The following is a 27917-nucleotide window of genomic DNA, read 5'->3' on the forward strand; positions in this document are numbered from 1 at the left end:
AACTAGATTGTCATGTTGTTCGTGAAAATATTAATCAAGGTCTCATCCATCTGCTTCCGGTTTCTACTACAACTCAAGTTGCAGACATCTTCACAAAAGCATTGCATCCCCAATCCTTTCTTTCCAATATCAGCAAGTTGGGTCTCTTTGATATTCATCGTCCCGCTTGTGGGGGGTAATAACCAATGATATAGCCACCTCATCAAAACAGTTATCTGTTTGTTATGCCAGCTCATCAAAGTAGTTATACGGTTATTAGTTTGTTAAAACAGAAGCAACGTTCTCTTAACTAGTGATTGGTTCTTCCCTCTGTAATATAAAAGGGTTACTTAACCCATGTAAACATTCAGATCAATATACAGTTTCCATCATTTCGTTTTTATCTTTCTGTTCCTCTTCTCTCTCAGGAACAGTGACCAAAATACCACTGTTCCCTAACTTTTTTCCCTAAATGCCACGCCAACAGTGTTAATTTCCAATATGCCACGTGGGCAAGTTCGCTGGACACTGTAGCAAACTCAGTTCGCTGACATGTCACGTTCCTAATGGACACCAAGTTCGCTACCTGGGGTAGCGAACTTGGTTGCAATTATTGCACTTGTACGTTTCCACTTGCCACGATGACACGTGGCAGACATGAAACGAAGTTCGTTGCCCCGCTAGCGAACTTCGTTGCATGTCTGTCACGTGGCATAGCAGGCGGAAACTTGCAGGTGCAATAATTGCAGCCAAGTTCGCTGTGGCATACTGAAAATTAACACTGTTGACGTATCATTTAGGTAAAAAAGTTGGGGAACAGTGGCATTTTGATCAGTGTTCCTCTCTCTCGTATCAGGTTCTTTACTTATTCTCTAATAATAAAATTAGTATTAAAGCTTTAATCAATAACAAAGAAAATATTTTGCGCCGGCATGATAGAAAATTATTCAAATGACTGATGTAATCATTACACCGATAATGGGCCTCGTAAACACACAGACATTAATAAAGATGAACCGTTGGTTTATCAAAGAAGAGAAACAAAAAAAAAAAAAGTAAAATGAGTTGACAGCATCATGATTATTGATTAAGATAGTTGACTGTAACAAATTAATGTACATGTAACAAAATTAAAATTTTAATTTTAAAGTCTCTATACAATTCATTGCATTGCTGCAAATATTGTATAATGTATTAATTTATAGGGATGACTATGTTGGGAAGTAAATCGTATTTTTTTATGGTTTAAAGTTGAAATATATGTAATTGTTTTGAGATTTTTTCCGTCGCTTCAGTACTCGAGAGATTTATTTTATAATAGTATATACTAAAATATATTTATTTAAAAAATAAAATATTGTGTATATTAATAAGAAAATTAAAAAACTAGTTTTTACATATTTATAATTTTCAAATAAGTTTTATAGCAAAATTTAATTTATTATTAATGATATTAATAAGGAAGTTTACTAAAAAAAAATTAGGTGTACAACTGCTCAAAATTAAATTCATTCAATTAAATAAAAAAACTAAAAAAATCAAAGAACCCAGAAATTTAATGGGATTAATGAATTGTTGAATTCAAATATGAAAACCGAATTAATCGACATTCAATTGAAGTTTTATACGTTATTTTTAAAATAAATTTTCTCTAAAAAATATTTCTTGTTATTCTTGTTTTAAAGAAAAAAATATTTATATCTCAAATTAAACTTAACTTTTTAATATAGACATATATTAATATATTTAGTATTATATTTTTGTGTGTTTATATATTTTAATAAATTTATTTAAACTTGTATTTGATATATTTTGAGATATTAATTTTCATTTGTATTTAATATTTTTATGAATATTATAAAAAAACTGAAAATATAATTTAAATCTAACCTGTGTTAATTAAAATAAATTTTAAATTTTAAAATTTAAACGAAATTAATTAAAGATTATTATTAAAAATGTAGTTAGATTAGATTTTAAAAAAACATATTTTTTCCAATTTGATAACATCTTATCCTTTACCCAAACAATTGGTTAGATAAGATGAACAGTCAGTGACTAAAATGATAATTTTTATAATTAGAAATAAATTTTCCCATATATTATTTTAATTTTAGTTTAATTAAAAGATTCTCTTTTTTCTGCAGTTACTGCATATAAGTTATATGCAGTAAGCCGAATACGACGTCGTTTTGAGCGGAAATCATGGTGTTTTTGTAATTTTAATTTATTTCAGGATTATTATAGTCTTTATAATTATAATTTTTTAATCTTTCAATCCCAAAACGATGTAGTTTTGGAAGTAAATGCAGATAACTTATCTGCATTAACTTGCAGAAATATTTAACTGATAATTAAATTATATAAAAGGATTCAGTTATTCATTCTTAGATCAACAATAAATAATTAAAGTTAATTTTTATTTTTTATTTTTAAGAATCTCGTCTTTAGAATTATTATCATTTAAATTTTTTACGTTATATAATAAAAAAATAAAAAAAGTGATGATCATTCCCGCGATTTTTTACACGATATAATTCAGTTATTCATTCGTAGATCAATAATATATAATTAAAATAAATTATAAATTTTTACCAATTTCGTCGTTAAAATTATTATCATTTATATATTATTAAATAGAGATAGGAACAATCAATTAGTATTACTACCAATCAATTTCATCATTAGATCGATTATGTTGATCCAACAGTTATATTTATTTTCACCTTTGTATGATCATGATTCTCTATATTTAATTCGAAACCATTGAATATGGAAAATCATAAAGTGAAAATAAATGTAAAGTATTAAATACGAAAAATCATAACCATACAAAGATGAAAATAAATATAACTGTTAGATCAACATAATCGATCTAACGGTGAAATTGATTGATATTACTATTGATAATAACACTAATTGATTGATATTAACATTGATAATAACACTAATTGATTGTTACACTATAATTCCCTTATTAAATATTTAAATTTTGTACATGATGTAATAAAAAAAATAAAAATGTGATGATCATTGCCGCGATTTTATACGGTTGGATCACTAATAATGCTAATAGTCAATAGTGGATACCTAGTGTACAAAAAATTCTTGCACGTGTTCAAAATGTCTCAACAATCGGCCCACCAAAGCAAACAGCAAACAGCAAACCGACAAATGCTTAAAAAAATGTTGATCTATGCGCCACGTTCAAAAGGTCTCAACTTTCGTTCACCTTTCTTTCTCGCAAGTCGCAACCGCCTTCTCTGACTTTCATTTCTTAAGAGGATTAAGCTGTGTTTATTTTTTTTTATTTCAATTAATTATTTTTATTAAAAAAATTATATTTATAATCTATTTTTATTTACAAAATCTTACAATCATATCTCAACCGTTGATTTTTGTCAATTAACGGTTATTATTTTCACAAATTAAACTCATTAGTTAATTATTAATTACAATAAATGATAACCGTTATTGTGAGAAATCAGCGGTTAAGATATAGTCGTAAGATGTTGTAAATAAAAATAGATTATAAGTATAATCTTTTCTTATTTTTTATTAGGCGAAAATTTAATTTTATGTTATTGGAGATTAATTATCTTTCCAGCTAATACATCTATTTCATTTTTAATAATGGATGGACTCCAGACATAAGTGTGTCTGCGACAAGATAAATTTTGTCTCCTATTACATAATTTTAATAAAGTCCTTTTATCATTAATTGAAAACATAACATTTATTTTATTTTATTTTCACTAAATTGTTATTATTATTTCATTCATAATATTCTGAAAATATAAAATATATAAAATTACGATAATTAGCAAACAATTTTTTTTGAAATATTCACAATATATTTAACACAATTTTTATTATTAGATTAATTTATTATTGAATTTATCGTTTCTCTTATCACAGGAGATAAAGTTATCTCCTATAATCCCAAAAATACGTTGTTTTAGAGATTGAAAGGATTAATGAATGGTTTTTCTGTAAAATTTATAAAACCAAAAAATAAATAAAATTCTTAAAATATCTTTTATTAATTATTTAAATCTTCAAAACAACGTAATTTTAGAATTGCTAGAGATAATTTTTTACTACTATTATTATTATTATTTTAGTAGGCGCTGGAGATAATTTTATCTCATGTAACATGAAAAATATTTTTCCTTTATAATTTACAAAAAAATTATTCAATAATGTGGTGAAAAGAAATTATCAAAAAGCTATTACACACATTCTTTTAATATGATTCTAATTATAACAGTTCAATATAAAAATAAATAAATTGTTTTTTCATGTTAACCGATTTTTTAGAATTTGTGTAAAGTATTGAAAGAATTGCAGGCTTGCAGCTACTAGGATTCAAATTCATGTTAGACGGACGGATATTACAACCCTTATCATTAAGTTACACTCATGTATTTGTTAAAATGTGTCTGTTAATTAATATATTAATTTTTTAATTTAATATAAATTTAGTTTAATCGGTTAAATAAATAAAAAAATTGGTTAAACTAATAACCTATAAACTTGATATCTCCGCCGGATATCGATTCAAGTTTAATAATATTGATATGGTAGGTGTGCCATTTCCTTTTTCAAATTGTAGAAAAAGTCCAAACACTAGATTAGTGTAGAATAAATTAAAAAGGATAAAACGCACAACTAGAAAACACTAGATTTTAATCATTTTTAACACAGGGTTAAGTGCTTACCTGTTAACGCAAACAAGTAGCTTTAGTATGGCAATATAATGCGTTGTCACTTGCCGTCATACTTTGGGCTTATGATAATAAATTTTAAATGCTAAAAATCCGTTATTTACAAATTTTTTATTTATAAATTATACTATGTATTCTCAGAAATACACTAGGTTACATTATGTAATCTGTAAACGGATCATTTTGATATATGTATATATATAATTTAAGTATTTACTTTAAATGCAGTCAATTTATAAAAATATTAATTTATTATTAATGGTTATTATTATGAAAATTTACTCAAAAGATTATTAGTTTTATGGAAATTCAAAACAAAATTAACTCAGACAAAATCAAAAACCAATAATTATATGTACAAAAAAGAGCTAATAATTGAAGCTAACAGTTAATTTATAACCTAAATATAAAAACCGATCTAATATAACATTATTTTCTAAATAATATTTTACTTTAAAAATTTTCATTTTTTTTTGGTAATAAAAAATTTTCATTTTATTTATTCTGCTTTAAGAAATTTCTTAATAAAATATTAGACTAACAGTTAATTTAGAATTATACTTAAAATTTATAGTCCTATACATTTTCATAAATTTATTAAAACATTTATTTAATGTGTTTTATGAATTAATTCAAACTTCCGTTTTATGTATTTTGTAAAAAATTAAAATCTTATAAAATACTATAACTAAAAACTGAAAATTTAATATAATTTAAACCTGTTTAAATTAAAATAAATTAAATCATATTTATATTTTAGGTTAATCAATTAAATAATATTACAAAAAAAGGTTAATATAGTTCTTACAAACAATTTCGTGGGATTAAATTAATAAAAATAGTATTTTTTTTTTCTTAAGACGAGAGTTCTTGTTTCTGAAAAAAAGTAAAAAATTTCTCTAAATTTAATTTTGCTTCAATACCATCCAATGAGTCTCATCTCATGACCACCTCTATCATCATATTTCCTTTTTAGCAATTTTATATATAAAAAATATTTATTAATTTTAACAATCAAATAATTATTTTACTAAAAATTACTTTTTATAGTTCATTCAAACGTAAAATGATTTTGATTTTTAAAAATTATTTTAAAAGAGTAATGCATAATTAATTAATTTTTTGAAAAAAAAAAAGAAACTACACAAACGACTGAAACTTATCTTTTTCTGTCTCGTACTGGTTCTGGTTTTATGTGTTTTGTCATTTTCATTGAGGTTACTAGTCACTAGATAATAGATAGTGGATTAGTAAGGGGTGAGGATAAAAAGTCCTTGCACATGTTTAAAAGGTCTCAACAAATGGTCCACCAAAGGAAAAAGGATAGATGCTTGGGTTGCTTTAATAATGTTTATCTATTTAGTCTGTTTACATAATTCACTGTTAGGATAGGATAATATTTGCATATTTGAATTTGAATTATAGGATGATGTTATTATTTGTATTTATGTTTAGATTTGAATCATGATTCATGATTCATGATGTTACTATTTATATTTTGTAATTTTGTATAGCTGTCTTGTTCATTTCTGGACAGCTCTTCGTTGGTTGAGTGAAAATTCTATTATTGACCCACATGTCTCTTGTTTTGTTTACCTTTCTTTCTCCCTACAGCATTCTCTGACTTTCATTTCAAAAAGATTAAGTAGAGTTTATTCTTTTTTAATATATGTTTATTAGGAAGAAAAAATTTCAACTTTCGATTGCAGAAATTTTTTTTCTATCACACTTCTAAAAAAATGAATGGGTCCTATAAATATTTTACTCTCTTCTCTTTACAACGAGACTCACTCAATTTTATGTGAATGTGAGAGAAATTTTTCTGCAGAAAAAGAAGAAACATTAAACCTTTTTTATTAATGAACTATAAATATAACAAAATATTTACCAAAAAAAGAAAAGAAATATAACAAACTTTTTTATTTCATTATTGTAATAAATGAAAATTAGAAATATAAAATAATTTTTTATATGATTTAATTGTTTCATTTATTTGGAATAGTATTGAACTTATTTCGAAATTATTTTGTTCGATTTACACTGCATAGAAACTATTTTATTTTGGGTTAGTATGTAGTTATAGGGTTTGATGTTTCTAGTATAGTAGGAGAAAAAAATCATATCCTACACTATGAAAAGAAGAGAAAAAAAAGAGAAAATATGGGTTTCACGTACTTTTTCTGTGTGTAGGAGATACATTTTATCTTTCACATACACATAAAAGAGTGTGTGACCTATGCTTTCTTTCTCTCTTCTATTCAGATAGTCTCACATGGGTCCCACACACTTTTATATGTGCAGGAGAGAAAATTAATCTCATAATAATTTATTGTTTTTTTATAACTTATTTTGTGTAAATTCATTATTTGTATTATGAATTATTGTATTTGTAAAATAAGACTTGATAAATTTTTATGGTAATTTTATATGGAACCAATATTAAATTTTAAAATAATCTAACACTTAAACATGAATAAAAATTAATATATATCCTTGACACACACACATATATGAACCTCGAATAGTAATTTTTATACTTTGCCTTGTGAGTATTTTTATGACATATAGAGCTCTTGATGCTTTGCCTAGTAAACATCTTTATGACATTTGTAAAGACCTGCAAGAACATCTCTCTTATGCCTTGAACTCATTAATTATCAAGGCTAAGAAAATCTATAAATTGCAGTAAAGACGTTCAAAGGAATTAACGAATTTTTTTTTTTTTTTTGGTAAAGCATTAACGAATTATTTTAAACTAATATAGAATTTGATGATGATATAATTTGATATTTTTTTATAATGATTTATTAAAAATTCATATGCTTATTTTTTACATGATTTACTAATGCGTAAAAATTTCAGATGATCTATAATTTTTTTGATGTCGTCATGGTTTTTAAAAAAGTAATATATATTTGATTTGTTATGTGAAGTTTATCAATTATAGAAAAAACATTTAAAACATAACATCTAACTAAAGAGATAGATGCATGTAAAATCTTTTTTTTTTATTTCACCGGCTTTGGTTATTGTGGTAATTAATACCTTATTTTGTCGTCAAGATTTTAAAAGTAATACCAAAGATCATGGATTCTCTAAAAAAGGGCATTTGATCAAAGTGTGTGACAAATAATTATATAGAAAGTAAAACTAAAAAGCAAAAATGATAGAATTCGTATGAATAATGCTTGATTATATTTGCATTGTATAATTATTTTTTTTTTATATCATCAGGGGCTAAGGCCCATTTGCATTGTATAATTTATGGGAAATAATTATTTCATGTTGCATGAGATAATTATCTCATACAACAAAGACAAAGTAGTGGGATTTACATTTTTTTTACAAATGGTAGACTCCACTATCTTATCTCTGTTGTATCAGATAATTATCTCATGCAACATGAGATTAATAGATCCCATAATTTATTTAACAAGCATTTAGAAAAAATGCTATTATGAGTTTCAACAGAACTATGAACAAGTAAAACGATGTAATTTCCCATGATTTTATACAGTTATAACTATGATTATAATAATAGGGTATTGGAAATTGAAGGTCTTAATACAGAAAGGTGGCCAGATTCATCCAGCCAACACGATCATGTAACCAAAGCAAAAAGTTCTGTACAGTACTGAAAGCTACCGAACGTAGATCCGTGATTTCAAACAGGGTTTATCTTCTAAATTTAATAACTTTATCTTAAAATTATTTTACTTGTGTTTCTATGATATTTTTGAAAAGCATCTATTATCTGCACTCTTCTATAATACAGCTTCGCTGAACTAACGTAGCTCCATGAAATTAAATATTGCATATTTTCTATTTATTTATTTTTGAGTATTGCAATTGAATAATTCTTGTGCTAGTTATCTTTCCCTTAATTTAAAGTAAGAAATATATTGGGGTTAAATTATTATTTACGACAAAGATATTTGGGCCTAATTAGTTAGTATCTTTATTTACTAATACATCTCAACACTCTCTTTTTTTTGGGTGGAAATACATCTCAACACTATAAATACGAGTAAACTATCCATACTAATATTAAAGATTGATATTAAAATAGCAGTCACATTGTCCAATTTATTTTAGTTATATTTGTTAGTACCGGCTTTTGCCTTACTTTCGTAACAGCAATTTCATCGAGGGAAAAGTGTGTATCATTTTAAAAGAGGTAAAATTGTGTCATTTTAAGTGAGAGAAAGAGATAAACAAAGGAGGAAAGAGAGTGGACAAAATAATATAAAGGTGTGGGTCACACCTCTTTGTGAGAGTGAAATGACACAAGTTGTATCATTTAAAAGAACACTTTTTCCTTTCATCAAATCATAACTAATGTAATTTTGTACAATATATTATATATTAATCAAAGCAAAAGTAAGCGGATATAAAATTTATGGGAAGAGTTATATCTACAATTTTTTTGTTTATAAACTCAACTATATACTTTGAAGAGTACAAATATTTAAAGTTATACTCACCGGAGTACATAATTGAAGTTTGTAAATAAAATTTTTGTAAAAATATAACCTAACCCAAACTTTAGTATCAAACTAAAGGAAGACCATTCATTGATAAGAGAAGAAAATGGAGGAGAAATAAAGAAAATAAAGTGTATAGTTATTTTTTTTAATGTCAGTATCAATAAAGTTTAACTAATTCCAGTTCCATTTACCAAACCAAAGTGCTACTTTAGCCTAAAAAGTCCACAATTTCTGCTCATGCTCTTGGGAAGGGATAATTTTATTAATTGGGTAACTAATAAAGTATAATCATGAGTTTACTTTAACATTATATGTTAACCTAGACTTTTAAGATAATAAATTTATAAATCTTTCCATTTATACATCCTCACTTAACTTACTCGGAATCAAAGTGTACCCTTTCACTCGGTTTAAATTTTCAACATGACTATACTAAAAAAAAAAAAAAATCAGCATGAAATGCTTCAATAATAAACTAAGAGTAAATACCTTTTGGGTCCCTAAAAAAATACGGTTCCCACTTTAATCCGTTACAAAAAAAAAAACTTAATCGGTTGGTCCCTATGATATTCAAAGTGGATCCATTTTAGTCCTTTTGAGGGATTAATGTGGATCTTTTTTTGAATTTATAAGGACCACGATTTCAAATAAATGGGTCAATTTTGAATTTGTTAGGAACCTCAAGACTAATTTTTTTTGTAAGAGACTAAAGTGAGGTCGACGTTATTTTTTATTAGGGACTAAAAATGATATTTACTTATAAACTAAATATATGGGACACAAGAGACGACGAATGTCATGACGACATAGGATCTGGCGGCTATAAAAGAGCAACCCTTAGCTCTGGTTTTTGCACAATCCAATAACCAAAGATGTCTCCCAAATACACACTAGTGTTGCTACTTGCATTAGTTTTCGCTTCAATCTCATTTGCTAATCACTACAAGCCTCCACATGGAAAGCCTCCACATAAGCCTCCTACAGAGGAGTTATCCCTAGAGGAGCAAGAGAACTCACAAGAAAATGCCAACCCATCGGGATATTATAAGCCTCCACACAAAAAGCCACCTCCAAAGCACAAGCCACCAACCACCACCCTTGAGAATGAGCTTTCTGTGACAGAGAAGCCATACACAGAACCCAAACCATCAGCGTATCACAAACGTCATCCTGGACACCCTCCAGTGGTGGAGGAGGAGAAGGTGGAAGAAGACAATTATCCTCACAAGCCTCCACACAATCCACACAGGCCTCCCACTGCAAACAGTTACAAGCCTCCCTATAAGCCTCCACACAAGCCTCCTCACAAGCCTCCCACTGCCAACTGAGTGCTAAGCTAGGTTGTTGTAATGCGTTAGGGTTTTAATTAAGCATATCTATATGCACAAATAAAGGAGGCCATAGTAGCTATTGATGTAATCTATCGTTTAGTGAAAGTCTCTTTGTTCATGCTTAATTAGCTTGTGACTTTTATTCTATGCATGGTTTGATGTGTGTGTGTGTGCTGTTTTTAGTTGGTTATGTGCTTACTTGATGCTAATGGATATGAGCTTGATGCTTGTACTTGTTAACGAAAGTTGCCGGTATTCTATTTGCAAACCTAATATATATATATATATGTGCTATATTGAGATATAATAATGTTGGGGTAACTTTTATTGGAGCTTATATATGTGTAGTTCTTTGTTTGGGAGTTTTGTCCCATTCATCTACCAAAATTTGAAAGAAGGTTTGGCTTCAAAGTTCAAACGGTTGGTGCTATTGTTAAATAAAATCAATAAATTTTTAAGGTGCGAATTTATTCATGATTTACTTTTTTGGATATATTATTGTTAAAATAAGAAAAAGGAAATAAAATAATGGTTTGCTTATCTCGGAGATTGGATAGAATATATAGGATTATTAAAAAATATATATATTTAGTAATTTAGATTTAGAGCTTGTTTATGTGAGTTTTTTTTCTTTAAGAAGCTGCTTTTCTTTCAAATAAGAAAAATGCTTCTCATTATAAGTAAGCTTTTAGATTTTAAAAAAATAAAAGTAAAAAAAATCAAATATAAAATAACTTTACCTTTTTTTTAAAAAATTAATACATAATTTTTTTAAAAAAATCTCATCCAATTCTACCACACACGACTCGAATAATAAATCAACTTGAACTCATTATTTAATAGTCTATAAAATGTTAGGGTTTAAAAAAAAGTACTTATGTGGGAAATAACTTCAAAGCCTAAACAAGAATTAGTTTTACAATAAAAAGCATGAAAAACCTAGTAAGATCAAGGACGGGAACAAAAGAGTAAAAATAAAACAAAAATTATTATTTATTTTTGGCAGAAAGAATTGTAAGTACTTAGTCAAAAGATCCTGACATGTTGTTTTTGGTAGATAAGATTGTGGCTCTTATCTTAAAATTTTACATGATCTGAAATTTTTTTGGTCTATCTCTCTATATATGTATTAAATAGATGTGGTCCAATTATCATTATATATATATATATATATATATATATATATATATATATATATATATATATACACGGGTTTATTGTTTCTCAAACTGCTTGAGATAATTTTATCTCCGGCTATTAAATCATAACCGTGCAAAGATTAATCAATGGTGATAAAGGAAGAGAGAAAAAAAAAGAATCATAACCATTCAAAGGTAAATCAATTAATATAAGAAAATAAATAAATAAAACGACGTAGTTTTGAAGTAGTCGGAGATAAAATATTTCTCAAGTTGCTTGAGAAATATTTTTTTTTATATATATATATATATATATATATATATATATATATATATATATTTTAAGGGAGTAGACTTTCTCGTGTTAATTAATATGATCATGCCATATTAAATAATCATAACCATATTAGGTAATTATAAAATTATCACTTATATTAATTAAAATATGAATTTTTTTTTTAAATTTTAAAACGAGAGAATCAATTCGAAAGATAGTGACACCTTTCTTGCATAAGGAATTTATACTAGTTGATTGATCTTGGGAGCAATTATTATTTTGGCCAAGTGGCCGGAATCATAATAACCTGAACAGGAACCACGAGGTGACTAAAGAAAGAAAACACTGAATCGGAGCATGCAAGGACTGGATGCGGTAAGTAAAGTATTAATCTTTAAAGGCTAATCTGTTAGATATAGATGTTAATTTGGGCAATAGTAGAAATAAATAAGTAGAGGATAAAATATCCTAAGCAGAAAAAGATTAGGCTTACAGATGATAAGAAACATTTTGTTTCGTTAGATTAGTGGGCCGAAAATCTGGGTTTGGAAAAGGATTTGGGTATTTGTAGTATCCTAAAACAAAATTATTCAAGAAATTTTAAATAAAATAGAAAGAAAAAAAATAATTAAAAAATAAAGTAAACAACAATGACAAAAAAAAAGAGAGTAAGGTTAAAAAAATAACGGTTTTTGTTTGTCCTTCAACATGACATCGTAAAATTTTCTACACACATAATATTTTGTGGGACCCGCATTTTATAAAACAAAAAAAAAAACTAAGGCTCGAAAAACGAATCTCAGTAAAATGACACAATCACTTTTCTTACAACATAACTCTTATAAAACCCAAAAAATAATGCCATAAAATTTCCTAAACGTTTAGATTTTTTTTAACCATTATTTACATTCATGATGCCATTGTCCTATATTGATCGGTATATTTATTTTATTACTTGTATAGCCCACAATAATTTTTAATAGTAATGAATTTTTTTTTTGTTGAATTAATTTTGGCAAAATTTAAATTCAGGTAATGATTTATTTCGAGAAGTCTATATGGTTTATATTTTTTTTAAAGTATATATCGTAGTGTAAAAAGTAATATTGATAAACCTATTATATATATTACTTAATAGGTTTACTATTGCGCAATGCATCCCATAATAGGTTTACTTCAGAAGGCATATTTGTAAAACCAATATATATATTATCTACAGTAGTGTAAAAAGTAATATTGATAAACCTAATATATATATGTGGGTACAGTGCGCGATATTGGCAAATATTGCGCAATGCTTATAGGACCAGAGACATACACCAATAATAATACTTTTAGTATATATGATGTGGATACGGTGCGCGATGTTGGCAAATATTGCGCAATGCTTATAGGACCAGAGACATACACCAATACTACTACTTATATAGAAAAGTAGTATTATTTGTACTACTTAATAGAAAGTGAAAGGAATATTAATAGAACCAATACATAAGCTGTGAAAACTATTATTATAACAAAGCTAATAACCGAAGGTACAGTGCGCGATGTTGTCAATATTGCGCAAGGAATATTGATAGAACCAGTAAGCTGTGAAAATTATTATAACGAAGCTATTGACGATGGTATAGTACGCGATGCTACCAATTTTATAAAAAATGTTATAAAGCGAGGACGAGAAGACGGCGAGGACGAGAAGACGCTGAAGATCCTGAATATGATAGTATTGTTATTAATGATAAATATGATAAAAAATAGATAAACCATGTGATACTAGCAAGTATTATATATTATCAAATTTTGTCGCTAGCAAATATTATATGTCAATACTATCAAATTTTGTCGCTAGCAAATATTATTGGGGAGAGTGACCAAAATGCCACGCTTTGGCAAAAAAATTACCAGAATGCCACGCGAACAGTAAAATTTCTCAAACTGCCACACGGCATAATTCGCTACACAGTGTAGCGAATTATGTATGCAAGTAATTCGCTACATAGTGTAGCGAAATATGCCACATCAGAACGCACAAAACCAAAAATGCCACATGTCAAATTTTGCAAAATTCGCTACCCTATGTAGCGAATTTTGCAAAATTTGACATGTGACATTTTTGGTTCTGACGTGGCATATTTCGCTACACTGTGTAGCGAATTACTTGCATACATAATTCGCTACACTGCGTAGCGAATTATGCCGCGTGACATTTTGGAAAAATTTACTGTTGGCGTGGCAGTCTGGTAATTTTTTTGTCCAAACGTGGCAAAATGGTCACTCTCCCATATTATTGCGCACTCACATCAATCAATCCACGGCTTGGAAAATGATGCTTTTTGACCCTTTTTTCTTCATTAATTAATTAATAATTATTTTATCTCTTACCCAAAATTATTTATCAATTTGCCTTTCTTTAATCGATTAACTTGAATATTTAATCAATTAAATGATCAAGACTGGCAAAAATGGTTGACTCGAGATTTAATCGATTAAATATCCATCTTTAATCATTTGCCTTTCTTTCATCAAATGAGCGTGAAAGTATTGATTGAATGAGACAAACAAGGAAAACTCGTTGCTTCACTGCGTAGCGAGAACCAATCTTGGTTCATTAACGCATTTGAGTTGTTCCCTGCGAATCCAAATTTTCACATAATGCTCGTCAAGTGACCTTTGGCTCCCAACTCATACCTGTCCCTAGTTTAAGAACATCCCGAACTATGATTGGTTCACCTTTAATCCAATGTTGTTAGAAGAGAAATAGCCCTTCTTCTGACAATATATGTTATTATCATTCGTGCCATCTCTAAAAGCAGCTATTATAATAGATTTGTTGCTTAATATTGCTTCTTTTTGAAGAGTTTTGTGCTCAATTTTGCAAAAATTCTTCAGCATGTCACGAGTTTTGGCTTTCAACTTAAAAATCCATCCATTTGGAAGTATGGACTTCAGCTCCAATACACAGTGATCTCCACAACCCCTCATTTCTTTTGGAGCACATCTAATACTTCCATCACTGTTAGCATTCCAATCAGTATATATCTCAATAGTATCCTTTGAAGTCCCTAAATCACAGTATACTGGTTGAGGATGACTACCATGCATGTACTAACTGCCCTTATTAACATATTCAAACTTCAGTTCATGCCGAGGTGAAATACTTCCATTTCGTATTTCTTCACAGAAAGTAAGACAGATTTCAAACGAACACTTGGGGCGGCCAAAACTTAATCATTATAGTAAACTAAACCATAATATTCCCCTTTGAACGTAGCGAGCTTTCCTTATTTGTCTCATTCAATCAATGTTTTCACGTTCATTTGGGATATTTAATCGATTAATTATAAGTTTTAATCGATTAAATATTCAAGTTAATCGAGTAAAAAGGAAGATTTAATCAATTAAATCTCGAGTCAACCATTTTTGCCTATTTTGACCATTTAATCTATTAAATATTCAAGTTAATCGATTAAAGAGGGACAGATTGGTAAATAATTTTGGATAAGGAGCAAAATAGTTAATAATTAATTAATGAGGGGCAAAAGGGTTAAAAAGCCGAAAAATGCACATAAAATCCAGTTTGTCAAGAACTCATGTGATCTTCCTCGGCAAAGCATATTGATGCTTACAGGACCACCATTTTAGCTGCGCGAGATGCAATACGAGTATCAAATACGGTACTGTAACACCCCGTGTTAACCCGGTTTGTTAACATGTCATCGTATTAAGCCACACTTAACTTAAAAATGTGGAATATCTTTTTCTTTTCAATTATGACGTCATTATCATTACCAACTTGATTACTTAATCATTTTCATAAAACATCGCCTGTATATAAATATTGCAAAGACATCTAACTGAAATACCTCATTAATTAAATAACATAAGTATGTCTCTAGTCACGGAACTACAACACGTAGACCAGACAACCTGATAGTTTATACAACACAGATAAACTTAAACACGACGAAAAATCAAAGTGGCATGGACAAACCCCATGCTCACCAAATAAGGCAACAATGCCCAACAGCAGTCTCAACTCAATAATCATAAATGACAGAAACATAAATAGCAACCAAATCCATATCATGTTAGCATACAACATAATATATCAACTAAGCTCCGGCCTCCTGCCGCCAGAGGCATTAGCCTCCAAATTACCTGAACCTGAAATAAGCGTCCCCAAACGTGGAGTGAGATCTCTAAACAAGAAATCTCAGTAAGACAAGGGGTCCTCAAGGATCTTCCACCCAAGCTCACTTACATGTACAATATAAGTTCAAAAGGCAGTTTAACAGTATAAGTTCTCAAAATAGTACAATGTAGCAGATAATCATGTCATGTGTGTTATAACAATTCTACTGATCAGAGAAGTGCAGGAATCCATCTAAACCCACACATTACTAGCCATTGCTGTACCTGCCCCCAGGACCACCCCTTGGCCTCCTGTAGGCGTAACACCACATACATATCATAAGCAATTGCACTTAACAGCTCATTAGCATTTCAATAAAACAGTACATGAAAACACATCATGCATACAACCATTCTCCCATGGGAAATGGTGGAACCAACAGTGGCTAACCGAGGACACGAAAGTTTACCTTGCAAGCTAACAATCCAAGCCAAGAGTCCAACCAAAGCTCAAAGTCCAAACAAAGCAGAATCACAATCTGATTTGGACCAGCAATCAGATCAATAAACATAGCTCATAAGCATAAACATAAAGACAATGCTTCTCTTTTACGTTTTACGTCTTTAGGTTCCTGACAAAGCCTCAAGCCCTTAATCACTTGATTCTGACTTAGTTTAATTATTACAGGAGTTCAACTTCATCAATCTAGGGTCCACAAACCCCCAATAGGCTTCTGTATGAACAGTGCAGCTATTGTTCTCCGAAAACTCAGAATATCCGGATATATGTCGGGGCGCATATCCGGATATCAATATCCGGATATCTCTCTGCCAATATCTGGATATCAATATCCGGATATTCAGAACCCCATATCCGGATATCAATATCCAGATATCATATCCGGATATTTCGCGACAGAATTTAGTTCTGCATTTCGCGAGATATCCTTCCAAAGGTTGGGTTTTTAATTCATTCCAACGTCCAAGCATGCATTTTTAACCTCTTTTAAGTTCATATACCAGTTGGTTACTTGTTTAACTCATTAAACATGACAAGACTCCACTTTTACCCATTAAAACTCATGATCAAAGGTGGTAACACTTACCCAAGCTTAAAACTCAGCAAGAAAGGCTCATGGAGCTCACCACACTGCCTCTACAGTTCTGACTTTCAAGGCACACGAAAATGGTGATCAAAGGTTGATTCTTTCTCACCAAAGATGGCTTCTTGAAGCCACACAAGCAAGGAACAATGGCTCCTCCCCCGCAAGTAGTGAAGTCAGCCTTATAAACACTAAGGACAGCACCACCAACACAGAAACAAGAGCTCTCACACCCACTCAAGTCTTCCTAAAGCCCAACAATAGTGTTTGTATGAAGGAAAAATGAAGAAAGGAAGTCACTTTGAGGCTCAAGGGAGAAGAAAACTATGGAAATGGATGAGGAAGGGGTTGTCACTAGAAACCAACGTGGAGGAGGCTGAAGATCAGTCTAGGTTAATGTGCAAGGGTCTATTTATAGGCCACACTTAATTAATCATACAGTATTAGCATTAATAGCTACGCTTATCGTTTTAATCCCAAACTTTGGAATCTGAACCTACTCATTTTTATAAGATTTATCATATTTTTATTTTATTTTTCGCAGCACCTTTCCGGTACGCGCTTTTCCATAGCCAGTATCAGTTCTGGTACCAGTTCTCATTATTCTAACTTGAAACTTGTTTTACTAGTTCTATATAATATTCTAGGAATATTTATGCACTTATTATAATTTTCTGGGAAACTTCAACGGTATGCATTTATATTAGGTAGCAGAACTAGTATCTGCACTTTTCGTCCCAAAAAGCGACTTTCAGCATTATTAATCACTTTCTATATTTATTTAAGCCTCATAATAATTATTAAGGTCAATTATAGAATTATTTCCTAATTTCACATAATTAATTAATTAACTTCCTTAATTAACGGTGCAGGTTCTTATTCTCCACTCCTACTGCCACTGGTGTCTAAAACAAAGAAAAAGCATGTATCAGTTGTGTGTAGTGCCCGGGTCTTTAATGTGTATAATTCTTTCCTTCTGCCACTGCTGTCTATAATTCTTTCCTGAGCCCAGCCCAACGTCTTTAATGTGTCCAGTGCCCGGGAAAAAGTCGCCAAACTTATGAAAAGACACTATCATCACTCTATCAGTTGTGTAAAAGGCCTCCTCAACACCATCACCATGGTGAACATCAATGTCAACATACAGCACACGCGGTCCAGTAACACAGAACATACAGCAAGAACAATTAATTCGTTCAGGAAAGGAAGAAAATACATGATATAAATAACAAAACAAGAACTCATGTTAGCAATAGAGTATATGTATAAGTAGAAAAATATATTTGATTTTTACACAGAAGAACTATAAAAAATTTGAATAGACCAAGGTGCAGAGGTGGAGAGAGGGAGGGGGCTAAGGTGAACAATCTCCCCCTCCAAGTTCATACAAGCCTTTAACTATGAGAACTATATCTAGTTTAGAACATGAGTTTAACAATATTTCTCTGACTGACTTGGTCGACTCACATATGGACTCCATGAGCACTAACTGAAGATACAAGGGATTGGAAAAGAAGGGGAAAATAATAAGTCGAAGCAGAGGTTTAGAACAAAAGATCAATCCATAAAATTAGAAGTAAAGAGTGAAGATGTGAATCAGAACATTCATATATGATATGATAGAACCATTAGTGCTTGAGAGAAAAGGACGAAAAAAATACAAGTCTTATCTCAGAGTAACATTGAAATATAAGAAGGCAATAATTAACAATGTCTAAATGAAAAGTTTGCACTATCCTTTAATCTTCTAACTTCCAAAACTATTTTGTTCCCACTTCCCACTAATGGAAATACACTAATACTAAGAGTAAATTACCAAAATAATCATCAGGTTGGGTTATGTAGATTACATTCCCCCTCTCTATAATGGAAGCAAACCCTGTTAGAAGAGGAATATCCTTGGACATATCTAGCTATTTCCCTAATGCAGTGATGGGATGGAGAATTTCAAATTTTCAGGTAATTTGAAATGCATGGGAATTCAAATTCAATTTCCATCGTTTGGAAAAATCCTTGTACTTGTCTGGAGGAAAAGGAAATATTTTGCTGTAAAATATTAATACACCAAAACTAATTTTGTAAATGCCATTAATACACGTTTGCATCTCCGTAAAAGGGTATGAGTAGAGAGAATAAAAAACAAAAACAAAAAATCATTAAACCCACGAATCAAATAATACTGATGATTGGAAATTGCAGCATTTGACTGCCAATGCATTCAAGTTCAACACGCTTGTCCAATTTGGTTCAGAACATATATCAAACAGTATATGGGCATTTAAGCAAAACATAAACACATATATAAAAAATCCAAACGAACCCGAATCGAAAGCTCAATCTAGCTTAGAAACTGACAATGAAAACAATGTTCCTGAAATATAAAAAAAAAAAAAATCATAAATTAGTTTTAAGCTACTGTTAACGAGACTAGCTCATAAACTAAAAATGAACAAAAACGAAGCAGACACTGCACTCAGAATTCGTACAAATCTGAAGGAAAACTCAGATTCAGGGGTGAAATTCAAATGGAAATCAGATTAAGAACCTAGCTTGTGAAGGAACAGAATAAGAATGAACAACATTTGAAGAAGAGAGAGCGAAACATGTAGGAAAATTCACACCACCAATTGCATCTCCAGAGATAGAAAAAATAAGAGAGGGAAAGAGAAGTAGAGTTTTGTGGTGAAGGGGAAAGAAATGATACTAATGCGTGACATGGTCCTTTTTTTTTTTTTTTTAAAGAGTTCATTTTTAATTCCGGTGAAGTGGCTAATGTACACTAGTCATTATTAAATTGCAACGTCTTTCGATCATTACTAAATTGTCGTGGTAAAATACTGTGTTTGGTATAGTGTGTTAGCACCATATATAGGAAGGGATAATTTTATTTATAGGTTAAGTATTAAATTATAATAATGAGTTGAATTTAACATTATATTTAATAAATTTATAAATCTTTTCCTTTATACATCCTCACTTAACTTACTCGGAATCAAACTGTACTCTTTCACTGATCAGTTTAAATTTTCAACATGAAATGCTTCTATAATAAACTAATTAAATAGGACAAAAGAGATGACGAGTGTCATGACATGTGGCCATTAATTATATATATGATATTTTTGAAAAGCATCTAATTACGATATTTTTGCAAAGCTTCTAATTATTTGCACAGTTCTAAAATACAGCTTCCGCTGAACTAACGTAACTCCATGAAATTAAATAAATATTGCATATTTTATTTTTACTTTTTTTTTAGTATTGTAATTGAATAATTCGTGAGCTAGTTATCTCTCCCTTAATTTAAAGTAAGAAATATATAGGGGTTAAATAATTATTTACGAGAAATATATTTTAGCCTCTTTAGTTAGTATCTTATATTTACTATTCCATGTAAACCTTCTAGTTACGAGTAACCTATCTATCTGAACTTGAAATGCTTCTATAATAAACTAATTAAATAGGACAAAAGGGATGACGAGTGTCATGACGACATAGGTTGTGACCGGCCTGTAATTATAAAAGACCAAACCTTGGCTCTGGTTTTTGCACAACAACAATCCAATAACCAAAAATGTCTCCCAAATGCACACTAGTCTTGCTACTTGCATTGCTGTTCGCTGCAATCTCATTTGCTAAAGAACAACACCACAAAGAACACCACAAGCATCCACATGGACAGCCACCACCACATAAGCCTCCTACAGAGGAGTCATCCCTAGACACAAACCCCAAAGGTCCCAAACGATCAGCGCCTGGGCACCCTCCGGTGGTGGAGGAGCAAGAGAAGTCAGACACAAACCCCAAAGGTCCCAAACGATCAGCGCCTGGGCACCCTCCGTTGGTGGAAGAAGACTACAGGCCTTACCGTAAGCCTCCACACAAGCCTCCCACTGCCAACTGAGTGCTAAGCTAGGTTATTGTGATGCATTGAGGCTTTAAGCAATAATAAGCATATATATATATATATATATATGCACAAATAAAGAAGGCCATAGTTGCTATTGATGTAATCGTTTCGTGAAAGTCTCTTTGTTCATTCTTAATTAGCTTGTCACTTTTATTTTATGCATTGCGGTTTGATCTCTGTATGCGCTGTTTTTTTGTTGGTTATGTAATGGATATGAGCTTCATGCTTGTACTTGTTAACGAAAGTTGCTGGTATTCTACCACACACCGACTCGAATAATAAATAAACTTGAACTCATTATTTAGTAGTCTATAAAATGTTAGGGTTTCAAGTTAAAAAAAAAAAAAAAAACACTTATGTGGAGAAATAAATTCAAAGCCTAAACAAGAATTAGTTTTACAATAAAACAAAGCATGAAAAACCTAGTAATTAAGATCAAGGACGAGAACAAAATAGCAAAAATAAAACAAAAATTATTATTTATTTTAGCCGGAAATAATATAATTACTTAGTCAAAAGATTCCACATGTTGTTTTTGGTATATAAGATTTGAGATTTGCATTTGTCATTTAACATGACACAACAAATTTTCGTACACACACAACATTTTGTGGGACCCACACTTTTTGAAGAAAAAAGAAAAAAAAGAAATTATGGCACGCAAAACGAATCTCTATAACATTACACAATCATTTTTCCTACAACATAACTCTTACAAAACCCATAAGATTTTGGTATAAAAGTTCACACATGACTTATTATGTAAAATTTTTGGGGATAAGATATTGTGACACCCAAGTTATGTTACACCCATGTGACACTCAGTCAATCTCACCATTAGATCGCTTATGTTGATCCAACGGTTATATTTATTTCCATCTTTGTATGGTCATGATTTCCCAAATTTAAAGTGAAAGCATTAAATATGGGAAATCATAACCATACAAAGGTAGAAATCAATATAAAATATTAAATTTGGGAAATCATGACCATACAAAGATGGAAATAAATATAACCGTTGGATCAACATAAGCGATCTAACGGTGAGATTGACTGGGTGTCACATGGGTGTAACATAATTTGGGTGTCACAATATACTATCCCAAATTTTTGTGTCTATTTTTCTTTTTACATACATTAAACAGATGATATCCATTTATCATTAATGAAGAGGGATGTAGACACAATAATTTCACATAACCAAATCATGTAAACTTTTAATATGAGATGATTCATTCTCAACATTGTGACATCTTTGTTGCATAAGGAATTTATACTAACTATTTGATCTTGAGAGCAATTATTATTTTGGTCAAGTGGAATCTAGAGCATGCAAGAATTGGATGCCGCAAGTAAAGTATTAATTTTTAACGGCTAATCTGTCAGAAATAGATATTGAAATTTTTGAAAGAATTTTTTGCCGAAAAGTTCAAATTATTTTTTTATAAAAAAAATTACGGGAATTAAGGTGCAATCATAATAGTCAGGAGAAAGGGTGCAATAAAATAAACATTAAAGTGGAAATTGTAAACTTGTGAACTCAGGAAAAAAAATTCATAAGAAAATAAAATGCAACCAAACGAGTTCAAGAATGAGAAATAAAAAAAAAATTAATATGAGAATCAGAAATACAAGGAAGGTTAGATGAAGGGACATACAATACACCACGTTACTTTGGGCAATCGTAGAAATAAATAAGTGGAGGATAAAATATCTTTCTTTTTTTTCTTTTTGGTAAATTCTTTCTTTTTTTTCGGTACAGAGGTAAAAATATCCTAAACACAAAAAGATTAGGCTTACAGATGATAAGAAACATTTTGTTTCGTTAGATTAGTGGGACGAAAATCTGGGTTAGGAAATGGATTTGGGTATTTGTAGTAGGGTAATATAACTCTTATGCTGCACGACAACAAAATTGTATCGATTTTTGGTTTTTTAAAAAATTCAAAATTTTAGCCATATAAATCACTAACTATGTTAAAATAAAGTCATTCAAAGTTACAAATCATTGAAAAATTCAAGTATTCAAACTAAAATAAATCTTAAAACTCATGAAGAGTTAAAATAGATTAATAGACAATAAAAACTAAAATAAGATAATTTGCAATTAATACCATCTAAGATTTCAAATCTACAAAACAACAAGACTCTAAGTCACAATCTTTCAAAAATAATAAATACATAATAAATTAGATCGGTTCGGATTGGATCAATTTTCACCAATTGTTTTTCTACATTGATCCGATCCAATTGAAATATGTGATTTTTTTTTTCTGTTTTTGGTTTTTTGGTTTTCGATTATCGATTTTTCAGTTCGGTCACCGCGGTTTGAATTGGTTTGGATCAGTTGATGAACACCCCTATTTTTATCTCACCCTGTGTTTGGGTAATTGATGAGTCTCCAATTTATTATGTATTAAGGGTCAATATGAGCATGAAATTGAATTAAAAGTTATGAGAATTATAATTAAACTGTTATTTTATTCTCAATAATATTCTCATAAGATTTCTGATATTTTGCAGTAATTTTAGCTCAATAAAGAGATAATTGGAGATATCAAATAGAGTTGCTTTGTATTTCTGAATCATTGAAGATCTTATCAAATCTTCGTTTGAATATTTTTAAGGAAAGTTTTTCATTAAATTAAAAAGAGAAAAATTTGGTCAAAGATATGACTAGAAGATTTGAAGGATTGATTCAAAGATAAGATTAGAGATTCTATTGAAGATTCTATTGAAGATTCTATTGAAGATTCGATCAAGATTTGAATCAGAGGGAAAATCTTTAACTTCCCTCAGATTGTATTAGAGAAGATTGGACCAAGAAAAACAAGATGAAGATTTGATCAAGATTTCTAAGCAAGGCATAAACTCTATAAATAGAGACTTAGACCTCAAGAGAAAACAATCTTTGGTTATAGAGAATTCTTGGAGGCTCACGTTGGAGATAAGGATTCCACCGGAGTTGAAGGCTGAAGACATTAAGTTTTTATTCTTCTTTTTCTTTTCTTTATAGTTCATGAACAATTTTTCCTTTAATTTGTTTAAGCCAGCTATGTCTGGCTAGTTTCTTTATGTAGTTGGGATCACAGACCCGATGTGAATCTTATTTTATTTTCTATATTATTTTTATAAATTGATTAGTTTGTTTGTTTTATTTTACATGTGTGAATTTTTCCATATCCTGTTTAGAATTGGCCACTCTAAATTATAGTGCTTTGAGGGTTAGAATTCACAATAGACATATTGGGGTTTTAATCTGGACAAGGTAGAATAACAATTTGTGTATGATCTAGACATACGCTTACATGAATTGCACACTCATAATTCATTTGCTTAATGCTTAATTCAAGAAGGATCACTAAGACATTAGGATTCTAATTGGGTTAAAGGGTTGAAATCACTAAGACATTAGGGTTCAACTAATTTATAGGAAAATAATGAATTATCTGAACAAACGAGTTAATTATTTATAAATTCAATATAGGAATATAAATGAGGATCGGAGGTGAAGTGTATCCTAGCTACAGTTTTCTTACAAATTTTTCATCAATCTTTTCTCGCGTTATTGATCTGTTCTTGCCTGCGTTCAACTTCACTGTTATTTAAATTCTGTTTTTAAATTTAATTATTTTAAATTCTGTTTTGGATTTTCCAAACTATTTCACAACACAAAAACAACTTTTCTGTTCCAAATTAAAGGGAATAGTTAGACTAGTACTTGGTGCCTCAATCCTCGTGGGAACGATATTCTTCTCATCACTTTATTACTTGGAACGATCGACATACTTGCCGAGTTCGCAACAGTAATACATTTTAGGTACCTCCATTGAGGACATTGTACTATAATTATCCTTATTTTGTAACCTTAATGTACATTTTATAGTAGATGATGTATATGGTTTATGTAATGTCAATGTATAATGATGAATTTGTATATCAGATTATATATTATACATTGAAGGAATGACAAATTTGTACATTGTTCAAGTATGTATGTAAGTTAATGTAAATGACATACAAGTCATGTAGTTGAGGCAAGTATGAAAATAAGATGGTGTCATTGTGGCACTCTTGCAAAATGTAAGCCATGAGATTTTTCTTAAAAGATTTAAATATGAAGGAAAAGTGTATGTTATAAGTTAACTTAGAAGTTAAGAAATGTAAGAACCAATAGCTTGGTGTCCAAGTTACATACATGTCATGAAATAGCTCAATTAAATGGAGTTTACATATGTATATCTATCATGGAGTTGAGATGTTGGTCAATTAGGTACAAAAAATGGGGTTAAGTTTCCCTAAGATAGCATGATACCCGATGGAACTTATTTTGGTTCTGGAAAGTGCACTGAAGTCATTTGAAGAGCGTGTTACAACGCTTGAAGCGTGCCAATAACATGCTAATTAAATCCCAGGCAGTAGCCAAGGCCCCTAGAGCGTTAGAGCATGCTAATGAAGTGGAAAAAATACTTGATGGGAGCGCTACAACACACAGAACAAAGGAATTTTTACATGTAGCAGCGCCCTAAAGCGCGCTGCCACTAAAATGTAAAAATGAGTTTTAACACTATGTTGATCTATGGGGGTTACATGGTAGATGATTATAAGTTAAAATATGATGCTTCCAATTAATGTATGATGAATTACGAATAGAGTTGATAAAATTTAATACGGAGTTCATTTGTTTACAAAAAAAAAAAAGTTTATTCGTAAATTTCAACTTAATTGCTTTGATTGTCACTGTGCTTTAACATCATACATAATGCATGATAACAAACCGGTCATGAACAAGGTGTTACAACTACCTATAGAGTGGATCTATTATAACCCTAGTTAACCGTGTGTCTACTGGGTCCACCGGTCATGGAGTCCAATCAAACACTAATTGTATTGCCCAACTAGACTTGTATCAACGGATATCAAAAACTCAACTCATCATGATCATTATGGTTTCATCATATGACTTGAATTGAAATATATACCCATTAATTAAATTGATTTTAAAATATAAAAATTAATTAATTAATATTACCCACGTACAAAAATATTTCTAACAAATAAAAGCTATTTATAGGTTAAATTTGTGCATGTGTGCTAAGAATTCGTACACCAACCACTTGATCAACACCAACATAATGATATGTGTAAAATAACATGAGATGAGAGAAACATTGAAATAAATATGTATATTGAATTGATTCAGGATAATATTATATATAAAGAAATACTAATGGGCTTAGCCCATACCTAACCTAAATCTTAATAAAATAAGGAAATAAATCTTTACAAATAATAAAGATATTCTAAAGATATTCTCTCTAACACTCCCCCTCAAGCTGAAGTGTATAGATCATAAGCAATAAGCTTGAACAATAAAGACTAAGAAACATAACATCAAAATAAACGAGTAGGGGTTGTAACAACTCTACAACTCATCCTAAAGAAAAATAACAAACATAAAAAACTAAAATAAAATATTATTTATATCTCGAATACTCCCTCTCAAGATGGAAGGATTCTTCATCTTGGGAAGAAAGAAAACTAAAATGAAGCTTCATGGAATATAAGTCGAAGAAATCGACAGCAAATCAACTGGAATGACCATCAGTTTGAAGAGCTGGTAAAAAGACGATGCTGGAATGGACATCAGCAAAGGAAGAAAAAGACATCAGCCAAGGAAGGGCTTAGAAAAAGATAATGTTGCAACTAGAATACAAGCCAACAGAGCTAGTGTAACTGGAATAATCCGTGAACTAGGCAACAACGGAGATAAATGCTGCAACTGGAATACAAGCCGACGGAGCCAGTGTAACTGGAATAATCCGTGGACCAGGCAACAACGGAGATAAATGCTGCAATTGGAATACAAGCCGATGGAGCCAGTGTAACTCGAATAATCCGCAAACCATGCAACAACAGAGATAAACACTCCTCCTAAATGGGAGGCCAAAATAAAGTCAAATAATGACAAAAATAAATCAAATACAAGTCAAATCAGACTTGAATAACACCACAAATATATGTGCGAATAAAATAAAATTAGCCAAATACAAGCCATAAAAGAAAATAAAAATAAAAATAAAAAATCACCGAAGAAGAAGAAAACACAGCCGGAAGAAACAAGATTCGGCCGGAGGAAAGAGATGCAGCCAGAGGAGCAGTGGCGGACCCAGAAATTTTTATAGAGGGGGGCGAATTTTTTTTTTATTATTAAGAAAAGTACATACAATCATATATGAATCTAATATAAAAAGTTTGAAAGAGTTTTATTACAAAATTTAAGGTCAATTCACTTAAATCTCTTTCTACATTTTTTTTCATATTATTAAACTCTTCTATAATTGAATCTGTGCTAAAATTCAAAATAATTTCTTTTTCAACATATGTAATCAAAGAATCATCAAGAAATTGGTTTTCCATTCAATTTTGAAGTCTGGTCTTAATTATCTTCTATTCGACAATGGATGCGGGCTCTTTTTCTTCCCCAATATTTAGCTCAAAAAATTGGAACCCCTATTTGTGTGTTTTGCTGTTGTCTTCTTTGACAATGATTTTCGCCACCCTCTTGATAATCAAGTGTGCCTGATTCTGAAATTTTTTCTTGAGCCCTAAAAGTTTGCTCCTTCCTTTGGAAAAAACTACAATTTCAATTTCTAAAGTTATGTTTGTTTAAGTTTTTTTGAAATTTTTAGCCCAATTACTTCAAATTTTTTAGTCTAGAATTATTTTTTTTTTCAGCCCACAATTATATATATATATATATATATATATATATATATATAGTAAAAAAAATCTAAAAATTAGGGAGGGGCGGTGGCCAACCCTAGCCCCTC

General features: G+C 30.1%; 1 protein-coding gene and 1 long non-coding RNA gene across 2 annotated transcripts; one reads left to right on the forward strand and one right to left on the reverse strand.

Moving 5' to 3' along the window:
• Window positions 1-10065: 10065 nt before the first annotated feature.
• On the forward strand, window positions 10066-10521 carry LOC133283569 (proline-rich 33 kDa extensin-related protein-like). The gene has a single exon (XM_061480447.1). It carries the CDS (start codon window positions 10066-10068, stop codon window positions 10519-10521), a length of 456 nt encoding a protein of 151 aa, XP_061336431.1.
• A 5313-nt stretch (window positions 10522-15834) lies between these two features.
• Window positions 15835-19819, reverse strand: LOC133283542 (uncharacterized). The gene is made up of 3 exons (XR_009747809.1): window positions 19720-19819; window positions 19495-19545; window positions 15835-16104 (listed from the first exon to the last, which is right to left on the reverse strand). It is a non-coding gene; the product is annotated as an uncharacterized LOC133283542 (long non-coding RNA).
• Between the last annotated feature and the right edge of the window lie 8098 nt (window positions 19820-27917).

The sequence above is a fragment of the Gastrolobium bilobum genome, unplaced genomic scaffold, assembly GCF_033153095.1.
Source record: "Gastrolobium bilobum isolate Gb01-03AN ecotype WA unplaced genomic scaffold, APGP_CSIRO_Gbil_v1 utg9509, whole genome shotgun sequence".
Lineage (NCBI taxonomy): Eukaryota > Viridiplantae > Streptophyta > Magnoliopsida > Fabales > Fabaceae > Gastrolobium > Gastrolobium bilobum.